Source organism: Xyrauchen texanus, chromosome 42 (genome assembly GCF_025860055.1).
Source record: "Xyrauchen texanus isolate HMW12.3.18 chromosome 42, RBS_HiC_50CHRs, whole genome shotgun sequence".
NCBI lineage: Eukaryota > Metazoa > Chordata > Actinopteri > Cypriniformes > Catostomidae > Xyrauchen > Xyrauchen texanus.
Window position 1 is genome coordinate 23,444,462 of NC_068317.1, and position 19,533 is coordinate 23,463,994.

General features: G+C 37.6%; 1 protein-coding gene across 1 annotated transcript; it reads right to left on the reverse strand.

The window, feature by feature from the left end:
• Positions 1-5,468: 5,468 nt before the first annotated feature.
• On the reverse strand, positions 5,469-15,393 carry LOC127635090 (membrane-bound transcription factor site-2 protease-like). The gene is made up of 11 exons (XM_052114871.1): positions 15,206-15,393; positions 14,198-14,346; positions 12,592-12,730; positions 12,403-12,506; positions 11,808-11,935; positions 11,490-11,608; positions 11,218-11,398; positions 9,084-9,178; positions 8,538-8,733; positions 7,980-8,055; positions 5,469-7,522 (listed from the first exon to the last, which is right to left on the reverse strand). Exons 1-11 carry the CDS (start codon positions 15,278-15,280, stop codon positions 7,300-7,302), a joined length of 1,485 nt encoding a protein of 494 aa, XP_051970831.1. The 5' UTR covers positions 15,281-15,393; the 3' UTR covers positions 5,469-7,299.
• Positions 15,394-19,533: the final 4,140 nt, after the last annotated feature.

Sequence of the window (19,533 nt, forward strand, 5' to 3'; positions counted from 1 at the left end):
AATTAGAATCGATGTAACTGACTTATTCTTGCGAGTCCCCATGATAAGTCTAGCAGCATGAGAGAGGGAAGACTGAGAGACACCATAGTAAAGAGAATTACAATAATCTAAATGAGATGTTACCAAAGCATGAATCACTTTTTTAAATTTGCGTGTGGGTATAAAAGGTTTTACTTTGGTGAGAAGGCGAAGATGAAAAAAGCATGACAACTGCACTAATTTGTTTATCAAATTTTTTTTTTTTTATCAAAATGTACACCCAGGTTTATGGCGCATTGGGCTTTATATGGGGCAAGAGAACCTAGGTCGAGGTCAGCAGCATCATTTTCCTTAGGCCCAAATAAAATAATTTCTGTGAGCAATGGGAGGAAGAGTGCCCTGGATTAATTCACGATGTTGAGGCGGCACGAAACAGCAGTGGAAAAGTAAAGCGAGAAGAGTCTATCCAAACCGAAACGTGCATTGGAAAAGTGCCATAAAGAGACCTTTCTACTGACTCTGAAAAACACTAAAAGAAAGATACCCAAGGTCCCTGCTCATCTGCATGAACGTGCCTTAGGCATGCTGCATGGAGGACTGTATGAGGACTGCATATGTGGCCAGGGCAATAAATTGCAATGCCCGTACTGTGAGACGCCTAAGACAGCAATACAGGGAGACAAGAAAGGACAGCTGATCGTCCTTGCAGTGGTAGACCACGTGTAACAACAGGATTGGTACTTCCGAATATCACACCTGCAGGCCAGGTACAGGAAGGCAACAACAACTGCCCTAGTTACACCAGGAACATAAAATCACTCCATCAGTGCTCATACTGTCCGCAATAGGCTGAGAGAGGCTGGACTGAGGGCTTGTAGGCCTGTTGTAAAGCAGGTCCTTACCAGACATAACCGACAACAACATCGCCTATGGGCACAAACCCACCTTTGCTGGACCAGACTGGACTGTCAAAAAGTGCTCTTAACTGATTAGTCGTGGTTTTGTCTCAACAGGGGTGATGGTCAGTCTTATATTTATCATCGAAGGAATGAGTGTTACACAGAGGCCTGTACTCTGGAGCGGGATCGATTTGGAGGTGGAGACTCCGACATGGTCTGGGGCGGTTTGTCACAGCATCATCGGACTGAGCTTGTTGTCATTGCAGACAAACTCAAACCTCCAACCATACTGCTCGTTCTGTGCATGATTTCCTGCAAGACAGGAATATCAGTGTTCTGCCATGGCCAGCAAAGAGCCCTGATCTCAATCCCATTGAGCACGTCTGGGACCTGTTGGATCGGAGGGTGAGTGCTAGGGCCATTCCCCCCAGAAATGTCCGGAAACTTGCAAGTGCCTTGGTGGAAGAGTGGGGTAACATCTCACAGTAAGAACTGGCAAATCTGGTGCAGTCCATGAGGAGGAGATGCTCTGCAGTACTTAATGCAGCTGGTGGCCACAACAGATACTGACTGTTACTTTAAAAAAAAAAAAATTGTCTTTTGTCTTAGTTGTTGAATCTTTTTTTATGTTCATACAAATATGTACATGTTAAGTTTGCTGAAAATAAAAGCAGTTGAATGTGAGAGGACGTTTCTTTTTTAGTTTATAAAAATATTTAGTATAAATGTAGTACTAAAAACAAATCTTATTTTAATGGAAACTGTGGTTACCATGGTACCATTTTTTGGTGAATATTATCATGGCATAACTCACCATGATCCTGCCAACTGGCATGTCCAAATAACAGTGGTGTCACTTGAATTTTCTAATCTGGTCATACACGGCAGAGAGTTGTGGTCTTAGTGCCTGCTTTAACTGGACAAATCTTCAATTAAGAGGTTAATGGGAGGAACAAGAAGGTCTAACATTTACACAGCTAAACCTTTGTTGACCCTACTAAAGAAAAAACTAAGATTTGACAACATGAGATGCTTGGTCCCCAGCCAACCACATATACAAAAACAAACTTGCATCTCTCAGAAAACATCACCTTTACAGTATGTGGCTTCTACCAGTATTAAAATAGCTGTCTATTTAAATGTTTAATGGGTTTTGTGCTTTTCTGGGTCAGACAAGTAACTTTAAAAAGATACCTGTCTATTACTGACATTTATGTAACATTTTTTGTTTTTGTTTCAGTCTAATAGAAGACTTTCAAGATGTACTAAGAGCTGTGATTTATTTAGTTCAAGACGTATTCAACCCTTGCAGTGGACAACAGCATGTTCCTCTCGAGGTTCTCCTGTACTGTGGGGCCAATTAATACATGCAGTATCAGTTAAACATTTGAACATACCTAGTCTTTCTTTCTTAGTGGTACTATTTTACCACATTTTAGGATAATATAAAGTCATCAAATTTATGAAATAAAACAATTATGCAGTGACCAAAAATCCCAAGCACTTAAGCAGAAGTCTTTAAATAAAACAATCTGATAGATCTAGAAAAACATACATGGCAAAATGGTGTGCCCAACCTTTGTTGAGTACCAACTGCACATTGTCAGGCTCAACATAAGAGACAAATTTGAGACATATAATATTCTAACATAAGAAACAAAACAAAACAAAACAACTTTAAACAGACATAACAAAAACAAAAGCAAGTTAGCTACGAAGGATGAATTTTCGATAATTCAGAGCTCATTTTCCACACACCGGTCTGAATATATAAGTCAGCAATTAGTTCATCCCTCTTAACTAAGAACAGACACACATATCAACAGTCCCGAGGCGTTCTGGGAGACAGTGAGTGGGGAGGATTCTGGTCTCCTCACGCAGAACCATATCCGTGTGTAATTATTTTCCCTCTGAAATAGCACAGACTCACAGCCCTCTATTTTCCCATGGGGGCATGTCCCGAACGCAACATCAACAGGGCCTGCTTTGGAGAGAAAACTAAAATATGCATTGAGGGACACAATGTGAACTGATTATAGCTGTGCATCTGGGACATATACAGCTGAATGTTGCCAAAAGCCTCTGAGGAGCCATGGAGCACACAGCCTACAGGTCAAACTGATGGACAGATGGATTGATGAGCTCTAAACATGTACATGAGCTCAAGAAAATGCAAGTACCAAAACATACCCCTTTTATAACATTGGGCATGTCTTAAGTAGCGGCAATTTGTAACCAAGCTAATATTAATTAAATAAATAAAAGAGCACTCAGAATACTTTAGAAACTACAAAGCAATGCCCTGGCAACCAACTACACCTTCATTTTAATATGAGTCACTGGCTCGCTTTATTATTGCCCCATTCTTTAAGCCTCTTGCCGGTAATTACACTGTCTGTGGAAATCAACCAACAAATGATTTGTGTATGGTTAATATAGGGACACAAACTAGGATACAAGACTTTCAACATTGAAAACACACTTCAGCTCAATAAACTCAATAAAGCTCTGCCTGCATGAAAAGTGCACGTTAGCAGATCATGCAGATTTACAAAGGAAACAAACCAAGATTCCCATGGCATAATCCCTCAAGAGAACTTTTAATATGTTGGGCCATGAACTTGGAACATTGCACAAAAAAAAAACCTAAGAAAAAGAGATAAGAAAAGAAAGAATATTTAAGGCAACATGAGCAGTAATATGAGCAGTCTTAATACTTGTCCTCAGTTATATAGCTTTGTTTAGTCAATGTGAATTTGTTTGTTCACCAAATGCAAACATTCTTGTTGAGAGAAGTACTAATTTCTTGTTCAGCCAACTGAACACAACCATACACAGTATGAGAATTTTCACTAACCATTTCAATTACTTTTATATGAAATTAACTGCAATATTTGCCTCTGAGGAGAGGTACAATATTTCTTGCAAGACATGGCAGTCCATGCAATTGTTTGACATAGACACACAATAGACCTCAACACACAAACCTCAGTAACGGTGACAATCAACTTCATTAAGCTAAAAGATGAGCTCTTAATATCACTACACAACAATAAACTAACAGTGGCAGAAAATAAATAAATAAACAATAATATAAAAAAATAACCTATAAGCCTGTAACACTAACCGGATAAAATATTCACGTTGAAATGCATGCTGGAACTCGCAAATCAGCAACATTGTTCAATATGACATTTTTCGTAAGTCTGACATCTGGGAAAACATTTGGCACAATATTGTTGGTCTACCATGTGTTTCTATGTAGATGTAAGTAATACACATTTCGGTAGCTGTGACTCATACAGCTCACATATACTTGACACAATGTTGTATAAGTTTCAATCTATTCCACTGGAGAAGAGGAATGCTTGTAAACGGACCAAGTCATTGCTAACATTTTCCCATAGTGTCCTGGCTTCTGCATGTCTGGGGAAAAGAGACATGTAGAAGCCAATAACGAGACCTTTAGGAACATTCAATTTCACACAGAAATTGAACTGAGACACACACACACAACATAAAGTAGCAGGGTTCATTGGCCAACAAATGTACTTCACCCTTTTCTTTGAAGTCTTTTCTTAGCTCTGATTAGCACAGACGAGTCATTTGCATAGCTGAACCACCACTCCAATCTCCACCACATGCAAACTGAAGAAAGATCTGACTGTATTCTATCCTGTTCTCTTTCACCACTGAGATTTCATCACCTTCCAGAACAACACAGCCATAAAAATCGACTCTGGTTATGACTTGTTTTGAGAACAGTCACAGCCTAGAAATACATAATGGCTTTATGCCACCCATAATGCATCTTCCTGCCAGCTCTATCTATTTTTCTTCAGGAGATATCCTCTTATTTTCTCCAGTATCTTTCCTCATGCTGTCTGCCAAGTCATTTTTACATTTACATTATGCTTTTGGCAGACACTTTTATTCAAAGTGACTTAGAGAGCATGAATAAATAAGCAGGGTATACATTTTATCAATTTGTGGGTTCCTTGGGAATCAAAGTGTTAGAGCTACAGGAACTTTTGTTATGCCAAGATTAAGAACATAACAGTATATGCATTGTATTTTTTCAGGTCCAATTTTTTGTATTTCAGCTTGAACTGTAATGGTTTCTGACAGAAATTTCCATCAAGTCTTAGACTGACATGTCCAGTATACAACAAGTCTTATAATTTTCTACAGTGACCTCTACAGTGAGGGAACAAACTCCATGGCAAATTTGGGACAATATTGACATCTTGTGGTAGAATAAATAGAATATTCTACCACATATTTTTAAATACTGGGATGACCAGGATAGCTATAAGATCAGTTATGACATTTGCTATCTGTATGTTCTACAAATATGTTCTTCAATAACCTCTTTTCCACCATCTGACAGATGGTTCTTGTTGCAGAATTGTGCCGTTCTTTACTGATCCAGTGTTGTTGGCACAGTGTATCGTACCGAGCGGTGTTCCAGTGTGTTTCTATACTACTAATGTTGTAGTTGTAAAGGGGTTATAACGGAAAGGAGGAGGCGAGAACCGGCTTGACAATATAAATGAAGTTTAATGATAAACTTAAACAAAAACACACAAACATAAACACATACAGGGCAGATGCCTGTAGTTCTCTCTCTCTCTCGAACTGCCGTCTCCGGTCGCCTTTATCCCTCACTCGCCTCATCAGGCTGATTGGGGTCCGGGCATGCGTCATTCCGGCCCCACCCTCCTCCGTGATAAAGTAATGTTTAGTCTGCAAACTGTGCAAATGTTCTTCATGAAGAGAATATCAGGATAACCTAATACATTTGCCCAATACTGCGCTAGGTACTCTATTCCACAATGCAATGCGTACAAATTTACCTTATAAATATGATGAATGAACGATTTAAAAAAAATTCTCTCTTGACTCAATATTTAATCAAACTGCCAATGTTTAAAAACACATAATAACCTCAATAACTATTACAGAAATAAAAACTGGATGGCACTCGCTGAATAAGTAGTAAGGTCATGTCACAACTATGTAGCATACCACTTTTGGAAATGCTTGTTGTAGCATATCGCATTTTGTCACATACTTAAAACAAAAAATTAGGTGTACACAGTATACAATATTACAGTATACACTGCGCAGTATGCACTAAGCAGTATGCAAGTATTTCATTCCAAACACTGCTATAGTTAAACATCTTCCCTTCTTAAGCTCACGTACACATTTGCCTATCCGAGAGGGTAGAGCACACGCATGGAGAACAGAATAATCAAACAGAAGGTGACTTGCCAAACATATTTGGAGAAGACCAACCTCAAGCTGTTCAAAACAAAGAGCCAATGACATAAAAAGTTTTTTGCAAATTTAATTTATAAATTGTATGTACATTGTATTGAAAGAAAAAAAAAAGATAACAAATAAAAAAGTAATCAAAGTAATTTAAAATATTACCATATTCAACAAATAATTCCCAGTGCAGTTAGAACAAATAGTCTGGCTAAATGTTGTTGGGTAATCCAAGCTTGTGTTAAAGGCTTCAGTTAAATTCTTCCAGATAGAAAAAGTCTTTACTGAAATATTCACAGTATACCCTTCAAAAAAAGAAAGAAAAAAAAAATACTTTTCCACAATGGAGCGAGTTTAGCAAGAGCTTGTCATGCCGTATGCTACTTCTAATGGAGTAACATTCTGTGTAGTCAACATATCCACAAATTTATATTCAGTTTACAGATTTGAGTACTATTTTTAGGCTATAGCCTGTAGGCTGTTAGCACCTGGTGTTCAAATCTTGCTGCTGTAATGCCCAAATTTCCCTCATGGGGTCAATTTTTTAAATGGCTTTATTTCTGCAGTGCAGTGGTAATTGGCTGGTTTGCAGTAGCCTGAAGAAAAAGTGAACTACAGATGCGGAACAAAAGGTACCAAGTAAAACTACAACCTTTCTATTTGTCAGACTACGTACTTCAGGAAGGCAGAGAGGCCAAATGGGCAGGGAATGCCTAAAAATACCTCCATGTACTTGTAGATGTTGATATACTGTAGAGCCATTTGTCGGCTTACACAAAGAAGACACACATTTAAATCAGATCCCTCAATGTGCCTGTGTGAGAGTGCATTGATCAAAGAGGGCACTATTGGTGCAGTCCTGAGGTCTCGGTGTACAGTAAAAGCATGCACCTTCAAAATTATTTTCACAGCTTGCTTCTTGATGCAATTCAGACCTAAGAACAAATCGACGAAGAAGCAAACTGTACAAATTCATTCTGAGGTACAGCAGGTTTCAATCCCTCTGGCCCTTTCTTTGGTGAGTGGGGCAACCTGCACACTGTCCACCACTACAAGTTACACACCTAGTCTATTCCTCTGGTTTTTCAAGCAGGTTCCTCAATAAACATGTCCCCCAAGCAGTCTGATTAGAGGAGAAAGCTATCCGTTACCGTGCTGTGACCATCCATAGGCCCAGAGCCACATTGGCTGCAAGAAGGGCACTGCCCCCCAGGAGAAAAAAGAAGCCAATTAGCTCACGGTTGTTTCTCTCTGGGATCAGGGAGCTCAGTGTGGCCTCGAGGAACGCTGTCAGCATCCACTGGCCATCCAGTGCAAAGCATGGGACAGCGTTTACCACTGCCAGAGCCCCTGACAATGATATCAGGTATCTAAACACACATAGTGTTAAGGCTAAATGCATAAAGGTGGAGAAATATTTACTAGAAAGTTTACTACTGTTTGATCCTACACAATCTGGTCAAAATTCATGGATAACGTTTTTGAGGCACTCATACCTCAACCTCTTATAGGAATGTTCCACTAAATTTGCCATTTTGTGGCTTATGTATGTATATTATATTTGAGGACATCTCTTTGCTAATGTACTTATAAAATTTCCAAAATGAGCAGAAATATAAATTTCTATACAATCTTTTCTCCAGGAAAATGGATAGTTCCTCAATGGCATTAATGAGTATTGATGACATCATCTTTAGTTACATGTAGAATTACAGCCCCAAACCAAAGGCTGTTGATTATTTTAAAAAGGTCAAACCATTTTGTGAAGTCTTTAAGAAAACCTCTAACCACAGAGAGATGCAAATAGTCATTCTGTGAGAAGGATACTTGAAGAATGTCTCCAGCATGACCGGCAGATCAGGGTGAAGGAAACCCAAACGAGGAACAAAGTTGGTGAGGCTCACTAAAAATATAAAGACATTTTCAGATTTATATGCGAGATCTCTTGAACAGAACAGAGGAGAATATAATATAAATGCAATAATATTACCATGAGCTTCATGCGCCCAAAAACATGTATTATTATTAACATGACATAGGCTGAATGGGAAAACTGTACATTTTTTAAATGCATAAATAAAAGCAGAAGTATAATTCACCAGCCCAACACATGGAGCAAACAGAGGGCCACATTTTGTATTAGCATTAACAATATTTATAGAGACATCAATAATGATATGACATCAATAACAGAAGATAAGGGAAGCGTTTCTACTCCGTTTTAAAACAGTTTGCTATTTTAACTATGCATGATTGTATGGTTGATTGCATTCAATTATTGGCATTCAGCATTTCAGTGTTCCATGCTGTCTGAGGCTCTAACAGAAAAGACCTACGAACAACCAGTTGAGAACCAGTTGTTAAACATATAACCTTTAATCTGACCTGAAAACTGGAGGTGTGAAGGGTATCCGACGAACAGCATGTCTGTCTGTGGAGGGTGTTTGACCCGTATCAGTCTGGTCTGGTTCTCCAGAGATGGGATTAAACACAAGCTCGGGATGAAGTCCGTTTGACAGTCAGTGTTGGTACGACATGTACGGCTCGCTTCGATGGTTTTTCGAACCGGCAGGCAGGCAAACTGCAGGGGGGAAATCAGTATCAAAAAACTTGCCAAAACTCGCCAAATGATATGGCTGAGGGTACTGTGTGTGTGTGTGTGAGTAAATAGCCCTTTATGAGGTACAAGGGCTATAAGTGTTAATGGCCCATGTTTCATTTCAATGACTATAGACTTTGCCATCAGCACAATTTATTTGTTATTGGCACACAGTTGAGTGAGCTTAGCAATGGGGTGCTGATACGGTTTCCCAAGTGTTTGTAAAATTAGCCTCAAATGCAAATAGCCTTAAAGAAAATATTCCAGCTACAATAGCCAAATGTATTTTGATCCAGCATTCCAGATGTGTGAAACATGTGTATCTGTCTTACCAGTTTGCTCTCCAGGTTATTACTGTACGAGAAACAGAGGTCTGTCATGCTGTTATTACCACAGCACTCCATAGTCCCATCAAGGCGTTTATATGCTGTGAAGAAACAAATTAAAATAAAGTCAGAAGCATCATCTAACAAATATTACCTTTCTGTGGCCAACCATTCTAATGTGATAAATAATTAATAATGTACAGTAAGATGGTAAATGGGGATGCTAATTTTTAGACATTTTCATAATCAATGGTTGTAGAAATTAACGATCAACTAATCGCTAATGTTAATACCGCAAAAAACATGTGGAGGAAAAAATAATATGCGTATGTAGCCCACTGCTTAAATATAATTTAAATTATTACACTTAAGAAATTAAAGTGTTAAGTAAGGCGTTACACACGCAAAGCCAGAAGTTTACATGCACCTTAGCCAAACACATTTAAACTCCGTTTTTTACAACTCCTGTCATTTAATCATAGAAAACATTCCCTGCCTACCTTATTATAAGAATGTGAAATTTGAAAATAATAAGAGAGAGAATTTATTTAAGCTTATATTACTTTCATCACATTCCCAGTGCGTCAGAAGTACATACACTTTGCTAGTATTTGGTAGAATTGCATTTCATGATGCTGCCATCCCCATGCTTCATGGTTGGGATGGTGTTCTTTGGCTTGCAAGACTCACCCTTTTTCCTCCAAACATAATGATGGTTATTATGGACAAACAGTCAAATTTTTGTTTCATTAGACCAGAGGACATTCTCTTGCAAACTGTAGTCTGGCTATTCATGGCAGTTTTGGAGCAGTGGCTCCTTCCTTGCTGAGCAGCCTTTCAGGTTATGTCGATAAAGGACTTGTTTTACTGTGGATATAGATACTTGGCTATCTGATTCCTCCAGCATTTTCACAAGGTCCTTTGCTGTTGTTCTGGGATTGATTTGCAAATTTTATAGAAAACTATGTTAATCTCTAGGAGACTCTAATTCTCTTTCCTGTGCAGTATGATGGCTGCGTGGTCCCATGGTGTTTATACTTGCATACTGTTGTTTGTACAGATGAACGTGGTACCTTCAGGCATTTGAAAATTGCTCCCAAGGATGAACCAGACTTGTGGAGGACTCCAATTTATTTTCTGAGATCTTGGTTGATTTCTTTTGATTTTCCCATGACGTCAAGCAAAGAGGCACCAAGTTTAAGGTAGGCCTTAAAAGGCATCCAAAGGCACACCTCCAATTCAGAAAAATTTGACCATAAATATGCTGTTCAAAGTTGAAGTACCTCAGTAGATGGGTGCAGAGTATACAATATGTATAATTATATTAATATATAATTAAAAGAAAGTATTAGACTAAAAGTACAACTGTAAAATCTATTTTCTTTTCTATTTACATCACTATAACTCTCCTAAAATGTACCTCATACATTCCCTTCCAGAAGGACTTTGTTCTCACTCAAAGCACTCGCACTTGTTAAAGAGTGCCGAGCTGTCATAGCAACTATGTTACATTCCGTTTTCATTTGTCCTACGAAGGCCGTCTCGTTTAAACAAGGTTTGTTTATAGGAGGACACGCAGTATACTGCAGCCTTCAAAGGACGCATCCTACCTAGCATGCAGCCTTCCAAACGAGACACAGCCGTAATTTAGCGTGGGAGTATGTCACCGATCTGATGTGGGGTGTGAGTGCCCATCTGTGCACGTTTATGACATGAGCATGTGTATGTACAGTATGTATTTGGAACTATTTCAGATGTTATTAATAAACCAACAGGAACTCTTTGCAGGGACATTGCTGAGGCATTTTGTGCCTCGAGCCCCTGTTAATTTCCAACCATAGATGGAATTCAAGAGCGATGAGAGATGTAAAAGGTGTTTAAATGTCTGTAATCACCATGCAGCTGGAACATTGCACAAATAATTTTTCTAAAAATGTTCATTTGTGATCAGCAGAAGAAAGTCATACACGTCTGAGATTGTATGAGAGTGAGTAAATAATGAAAGAATTTTAAACTATTATTTTAACCACAGAAAGAAGCGATTGATGAATTAGAATCAAGTATTCCAGGGAGCTGTGTAATAATGTGGCACATTAAACCTAAGCAATTCATTCTCTTTGTTTATAAGGTTGGTCAGTACCTCTCCCTGCCGTCCAGCTGAGTTGTAGTTTGGCAGCATGGACGCAGTAACCCGTCTGAGGATTATGGGACAGATGTTGAACACAGTTGTGCCAGTCTTGCACTCCCCTAACAGTGCAATCTTCCAGCTGGGTGACCAAATCTTCTATAAACAGCCCACGAGGTCCACTCGAGGGAGAGCCCTACGACATATAGTGACACCAAACACTGAGCATTCAGCCAAACCACAAGTAGGGAAATTGTGATCTTATTATTCATGAAAATTCTCCTGACCTCTACCACCTCAGTGACCAGTGCTCCTGCTCCGGTGTAGTAGAAGGGAAACAGAACGACAGGCAGCAGAAATAGGAAGCTGAGGGCTACGACACAAAGCATGAAGTTGTGCCACACACCTAAACAAAGATGGATAACATAGGAGCAAAATAAGCACTTTTAATGAATCAATTTCTTTTCACTTCAGTTGAATTTTCTTGTGAATTCAAGTGTTTAATTTAGTGGAAAACAAAAACAAAAACAGGTTTCATAATAGAGTGTGCTACTATCCAGTGGAGGTTCTATGAAATGTAGCACATGACTTGTGGACTGTCTCACCTGCACAGAATATTCTCAACTGCTGTACCGGGGATATGAGGTTCAGGTGCGTGGTGAAGAGATCCACAAACGCTCCGGGGTAAACCACAAACATGAACATGCCAAAACCATTCAATCTCACCTGCTCCCTAAAAAAAAAACATGGATAAATAAATCTACACAGTCCAGATAAAACTAAAACAAGCCAATTCCCAACAGAATACACCACTTTTGTATGACTTTCAGGTATACGTTTTCATGGCATAAGCCTGGACTTGTATAACACACACACTTCAGAGAAGTCAAATGAAGTGATATTTGAGCTTGTAATGGAGTGGCCCTCCCTAAAATACTTGACACTCACTTAATCTTTCTTTCCCTCTTTGGCACTAATTCTCACAAACATACATTTTCTTCCTCAATGAAACCTTTTGCCCATTTAATACTTCTGACAAACTTTGGCACATCATGCTTAAGATATACGATTATAAACCATAAAGCACAATTAACTTTAAGTTTGACATTTAAATAATAAAAAAAAAAATCTATATTTTGTTTGAAGAATTTATACAATTGACATTTTCAAGTTCTTTTCATGACTACAATATAATCCTACCTCAGTGCTGCCACCCCATGGCCAAATTCATGTATGACGCCACTAACTAGGATGGCTATGAAGAAATAGGCCAGCTGACTGACAGGCAGATTCACACCAGGGACCTGATAATAAATAACACACATTTCTGAAGTCAGCATTATCACTAAAGTGGAAAGCTGAATACAGACAATCCTCCTCTATACTCACCACCACTTGCAAGATTTGCTCGTGGGATCCCTCCGGAGTCTCTGCCATCATCTGACTAAGAGTCTGCTGTAAAGTTCTGCTCAGCAAAACCACAGAGCCGAACATGGCCAGAACTCCAAACACCATACCAGCACTGAACCTGAAACAACACGGATGCAACACACAAGTGATTTAAAGAATTTAAGAATGTTTCCTTAAATTGACTGGATTTATACTGAGGTTCATTTTGCACAGTTGGTCTTGATGAAGGAATCAGTTAATGGTAAGCTATGTAGCATTTAAATGACAACATATACATTATGAAGGATGAGAGGCAGATAAAGAGTGAGTGGGGGTTACCCATAATCCTTTGCTGTGAGTATTTCTATCAGCATAAGAAGCTTAAAATATTTTAATGATTGAATTGTAGAATAAAACATTGTCCTTACTGAAATAATACAAAATCATTAAACTGGAACAATTAAATTTATCATCACTGATTGATATAGGGGTGAAAGGGGAAGGAAAACAGAGCAAGAAAGGATTTTGAAAACATTGATTATTTCAGACATATTTCAACTCTTAATGTAAATTAGCTCAGGAATTAGAAGGTTTAGAGCATAAGACCATATATCTACCATAAAGAATCTTGAAAACAAACAACACACAAGACTGACAGCTCTGCATTTTAAAATGATAAATGTTATAGAGCCTTAAAGGGATAGTTTCTCTCATCAACATTCTCTCTCATCATTTATTCACCCTCAGGTAATGCCAGATGTGTATGACTTTCTTTCTTTCTTCAGAAGAACACAAACAAAGATTTTTAGAAGAATATCTCAGCTCTGTAGGTCCATACAATGCAGGTGAAAGGTCGACAGAACTTTGAAGCTAAAAAAAACACATAAAAGCAGCATGAAAGTAATCCATACGACACAAGTTCTTAAATCCATGTCCTCAGAAGCGATATATAATAAATGTGAGTGAGAAACAGATAAATATTTTAGTCCTTTTTTTTTATTTATTTTTTTTATCTACTTTCAAATGGTCCTCTATGCACATTCACAAGAGTTCTTCTGCTGTTTCTGATTTACACTCTTTGTGCACATATCATTTATTTATTCTCTTCCTTAGCTTTATTGCCTTTCTCATCTCTACCCAGTAGGTGGCTATATGCACAAAGAATGTGAATCACTAAAACAGAAGAACTCAGTCCTCCTGTGTACGTATGAGAAAAGTGAAGATATATAGTAAAAAAAAGCACTTAAATATTGATCTGTTTCTCACCCGCACCCATCATATCACTTCAAAAGACATGGATTTAACCACAGTCATATGAATAACGTTTATGCTGCCTTTGTGTTTTTTGCTGCTTAAATGTTCTGGCCACCATTCACTTGCACTGAATGGACCAACACAGCAGAGACATTTTTCTAAAAATCTTTGCTTGTGTTCTGCAGAAGAAAGCAAGTCATACACACCTGGAATGGCACGAGGGCGAGTAACTGATGAAAGAATTTTCATTTTTAGGTGAACTATCATTTTAAAACAAGCCTTAAAACAGAAAATCCCTGTCATATGAACACAAAATAACTGATCTGAGGTCAGTTTTGATGAACAATCTTACCAGATGTACAAAAAGCGAGGGTTAAGGTGGGCACATCTGGCAAACAGACGGTTGAAGATGGCCGTGTGCCATTTGATGTGGAATGGAGACAGAGTAAATCCATTAGATGACAACCACGATTCATAGCGGTTCTTCACTGAGCTGGACGACTGCAGGCGAAACAGAGATTTTTTTTTTAAGGACTTTATTATCACCTTCACAAAAGAGTTATCATTGTATAGCTTTGCCAAAATGTCATCATGACTACAATTAGGGATACTTTTGAGAAATTATAATAAATATAAGATTTCCTTCAAACAGTGTAGGAATCTTTCACAGCCTGTTTGTCTATTTCTATTTGTTTTATGACAGTTGTTCCTTACAGATTTATTGTAACAATAACTAGTAACTATGCTGTTACAGCAGAGACTATGTAAAGATTCGTTTTCCCAACCATTTTACAATGTTACATATTAAAAATGTCTGTAAAGATAATTTTGTTCACTAAATTGTGTAGAATTGACAAATAAGACATCATTAAAAATGTTTAATATAAATCATTGTGAGATTGCATAAACAAAAATTGTGAGAAAGTACATTAAGGAAGTAACACATTTATCAAAAACCTTAAGAGGTCCCAATTATTAACATGCTTTTTTTTTTTTTTTTTGGTCATTGTCACCCAACGTCAAGGTTTGTTTCGCCTTGTACAATGGTAGTACCATGTTATTCTTTTAAGGGCATTGGAGTATAGGAGAATAACATAGTTATGGTAATGTGCTATCACAGAGCATTGCTATTAGCCTACCATGTGATACCATCAATGAGACTGCACCAGTGGGCGACTTTTTGCAAGAAAACATGCATATTTTATTCTAAAACGCCTACTCGAATCACACTCGAAATAGGATATATTAACCCACTAAGATCGATTTAATTGTTTAGAGAGAAAATATGAGTGTTGACTTTGAATTTACTTTAGGCCGGTAAACACCAGTAATAACGGGTTGTTATGGTGAGCTCGCCTACCCGCAGCAGCGTGTCCGCCAGATACACCGTACACCACCCTCCCATTACACACACCACAACCGCTATGGGAATCATGGCACACCGGGCTGCATGCGCCTCAAGTGCATCCGATTTCAGCGTCAAATTAACGACTTTAAACTCCGATTAAACTCCACACTGTGTACAAAACAAATGTGCAACTCGTCACTTCCGCGTTTGCGTGCGCTGTGGCGTCAATACGCAGTATTACGTTAGTCCAGTCAGATTGTTCACTTTTGTCAGACCATGTAGTCGCTCACAGCCTCGGAACAATCGATCACATTGCCTTGTCATTTCGTAATGCAGTTGAAAAACTACCCGTGCCTATTATATGCATTCGCTGAAGCATCAGATCACATCTCATTTGCACCTCAGGCCTTTTTGTGAAGTATACTGCAGGTCCCAGCAGTACAAATGTGCTCTTCTCTACAATAATTTGCCCTCTGCAGTACATGAGTGGCCTGTATGTGCAATTTAACCCTTTCAGGCGCAGACACAGAATTTATTTCAAATATTCCATTTTATTGGTTTTGATGATATCAAACTAAAATATATTTTGGGTCCTATCAGGGAGGTTAGGGCTCAAGGGCCAAATTTGTGTTGACTTCTAGTGATCACTTCACATGGTGCTCTAAATATTCTTAGTTTGGTAGGTCCAAAGCATTACATTGCACATAGTGTAGCTAATTGATTAGCATAAAAACTGTATGTCTTAATTAGTATACTGAAAGTCAAGGCAAGTGTATTTATATAGCACATTTAATACATAATGGCAATTCAAAGTGCTTTACATACAAATTTGAAAGAAAATACAAGTTACATAAAAAAAAAAATCAATTAAGAAAATGAAATAAGAATAAAAAGTAAAACACACATTGAGTAAAAGGTCAATAAAATGAATAAAATAGCTTCAGTGAATTGAAAAAATCTGAGAACTTGAAATGATCCAAATTATTATTGAATATCTTTCCCTTTCATTTTATTCTCAAAGTCAGATCTCAGTGTACCCATGATCAACCAATGCCTACACTGTGTATAAAACAATAAAATAAAATAAAATATATATCTAATGTGAACTAACTGCCATCTGTAACTCGGGGCGACCCTGTCTGAGTGGAGACACCAAGAGAGACAAGGTTTTCCCACACTGAAATGTTTTTAAACCTGTGGCATTATTTCAAGGTTAGATATTTGTTTGAAATGGCATGTTCTCAATTGACCGATAGTGGCCAGCGAAGTGGACTTCACGCTGTATTCCGCCATCTTAAGTGAGATTCCAATTTGAAGGGAGCATGTTCAGTTTTAGCTGCAAAAATAAAGGGCATCTTGTGGAGCACTTGCTTCTGTTTCACACATGACAATAAAAAATAGAGCACAGCCTGTTCCAGACTTTTTTTTTATTTTTTTTTTATCAATTACAATAATGACAGTTGTGTACAGTATTTTTTTTACTCCTTGCTTGTGCATTGTGGGATTTAAATGTATCCAAGTGGCTCGAGTGTTGTGACTACATTCATTAAAATTAGTTCAGATCTATTTAATGATTCAGTGACCATTTCTGGTGATGCCAGAAGGTTTGTTAGTGACTGAATCAATGATCAAAAGAAAAATTGAATCCTTTAAAATTTGTGTCTACAGACCTAGAAAGAGACTTTATTTGAGGTTTTAAGCATTATTAGAGGAAAGCAAATTTATAATTTCCCAACAGTTTGTGAGCTGCTGAGCATGGCTTTTATCAAAAGACAAAATAATAGTCTTAACACCAATAACAATAGTCAATAACATCCTGTATAAAAAAGCATGCCTACATATCTATTCACTTCAATAAAATGCCTAAGTGTGCTAAGAACATAGCAGATCTATCTTTTTCCTCCAGTTTGTTGACTGCACACCAACATAGAGGTAAAAAACAGGAGCTGATATTAAAAATAGCTTTACATTTTTAACACAGATCTATAATCTGCTTGAATTGGCAAAAACAACTGATTAAATTATTACCTCACAAAAAAGCATAACTTATTGATGACTCATGCGCTGATATAAACTCCACTTACAATGTGTGCATAAAAGAAGGATTGTCCTTTGTTTTATTTTTTCTGCTGTGCATTTCACATAATGCTGCAAGAACCATATGCTGATAAATAACTCTTATTTGTGTGTTCCTCATCTCTAGATTATTAATTTAGTTCAACATCAATGCCAATAAAATATGGATAAAAGTGCATTGTTGAAAACAACTTTGCAGAAATGAACAGAGCTTTCTGTTATGTAAGGGTTGTTTCAGCTCATGATGGATAGTCTCAATTAATTTCTGCGAATTTGCTTTCAACAATGCGTTTTTATCCATATTTCTACAGGGAATGACTCTAACGCACTGGCTACTGTGAAATAGAGAGAAATACCTGTCACAGTTTTATCACTGAGAAAGCTGACCTCCAGAAAGCTGACAGCATCTCTGCTTGGGTGTGGCAACAGGTGATTGCACACGATCCATCTCTCTCTCTCTCTCTCTCTCTCTCTCTCTCTCTCTCTCTCTCTCACACACACACACACACACACACACACCCATCCATCATTGGTTATCCAATAACTTGTTCGAAACAGCACAAGCCATGATACTATTTCTGAAGTGATATTTTTTAATTATTAACTGAGGCTTGGACGCATCATTTGTTTTGATCCAGCAATAGCAGATGCTGATCAGCTGCATAAGAAAGTAGTGCACAATGCGTTTTTATGACATACTCAGTTTTTCCAAATTTTTTAAAATTTAGTTGTGTTGTAAATAAGCAATATCACACATGCAATCATGCTATATGGTCCTAAATCAGCACTGCTGTAATTACCTACGGCACTCGGCCTGTGGCTGAATCACAGCAGTGCTGATGTAGGACCATATCGCACTCTTGCTCATGTGATATTGCTTATATATATTTACACAGGGGTGTGAAGTAACAAATTACAAATACTTACGTTACTGTAATTAACTACTTTTCCCCAAGAATTGTACTTTTTTAAGTAGTTTAAAATGTGTATACTTTTACTTGAGTATATTTTAAATGCTGTAACTACTTTTCCTGTGCTATTTTCCCACCATCTGTGTTTGCTACTTCCCTGTCCTGATTTTATTTTTATCTATCATATGATTGGCTAGGGAGAGTCTCGTAACTCCTGTCAAATCAAATCGCATGTAAAAAACTTGAACATCAGCTGCAGATGTTATGGATGCCTCATGCACAGTTTACAGCTGAACATCTCAGCCGCACCTGGAAGGGCTTTTCGCAGTGAATAATGCAAATTGCTTAATTGGGTCATGTGAGTTTAACTTGCTCTAGCCAGACATCAGCATTAATCCTGCCTCTAATTTGAAGAAACATATCGAGGTAAATTTCTGCTTACTAGATTCTGTGTGTCTATAACATAGCCTGTAATTTAACTATCTAGATTATTGGGCTGCTGTGAGAGGTTAATGCAATGTTATCAATAGGGCTCGGCAATAAAATTATCTAGATGTTTATTGGAAAAAAGAGAGATGTCCACGATCAAACTTTTGAGTAGTTTTCTATATTTAGCCTATTCTACAGCTAGATCAGAGGTGTTCATTACATCGATACTGATAGCAAGAGCACCACTGGTTGGTTGATCAAGATTAAATATAAAAGATTTACATTTATTTCCAGACGTCTGTATCTGCATGTTGTTTGATTGACAGGCTGCTAATGTTTGAGTGCTAAAGCGGTTCACGCCTAAATTATCAAATACACTTTACAATTTCGCAAATGCCCGTCTTGATGAGGATTGAATGTAAACGCAGTTGCTTATGTCTAAAGTGAATTTAAACAGTGGGACAAACAGCGTATTTGCATCAAAATGTTGGACTTGAAGTGTATGTAAACGAATTGAGCACTGTCTAGTAGGCTATGTCATATAAAGGCTATTAATCAAACAACAATAACAAGGAAACAAGAAAACCACTCACTACCTTTGGCTGAATAACTTTTGTAGCTTTAAAAGTATTAATGTAATAGAATAAAACAGTGACATTTTTAATAATAAAATGTTTTGAAATGTATTGTTTGTTTTATAATAATACTGACCTCAGATGTAGATAGTGTGTTAATTGGTATAATAAATTAAATTAAGAAAGAACAGGTGATAAAATAATTTATAATTATGCTTAGCCTTTATAAAGATAGAAAAGTATCAACCTTTGCGGAGTAATACTTCAGCAGAATATTCCACCTGTCACAAACTTCAGAAAATTGTGCATCATGCAGAACGAGAACACAATTATTTCTGGCCTTAAAAGA

Coding starts and splice junctions, on each gene's coding strand:
- LOC127635090 (XM_052114871.1), bottom strand. CDS start 15,280: ATGATTCCCATAGCGGTTGTGGTGTGTGTAATGGGAGGGTGGTGTACG. Junction 11,399..11,489: donor TGGTCACTGAGGTGGTAGAG/GTCAGGAGAATT, acceptor TATATGTCGTAG/GGCTCTCCCTCGAGTGGACC. Junction 8,734..9,083: donor ATAACCTGGAGAGCAAACTG/GTAAGACAGATA, acceptor TCCCCCCTGCAG/TTTGCCTGCCTGCCGGTTCG.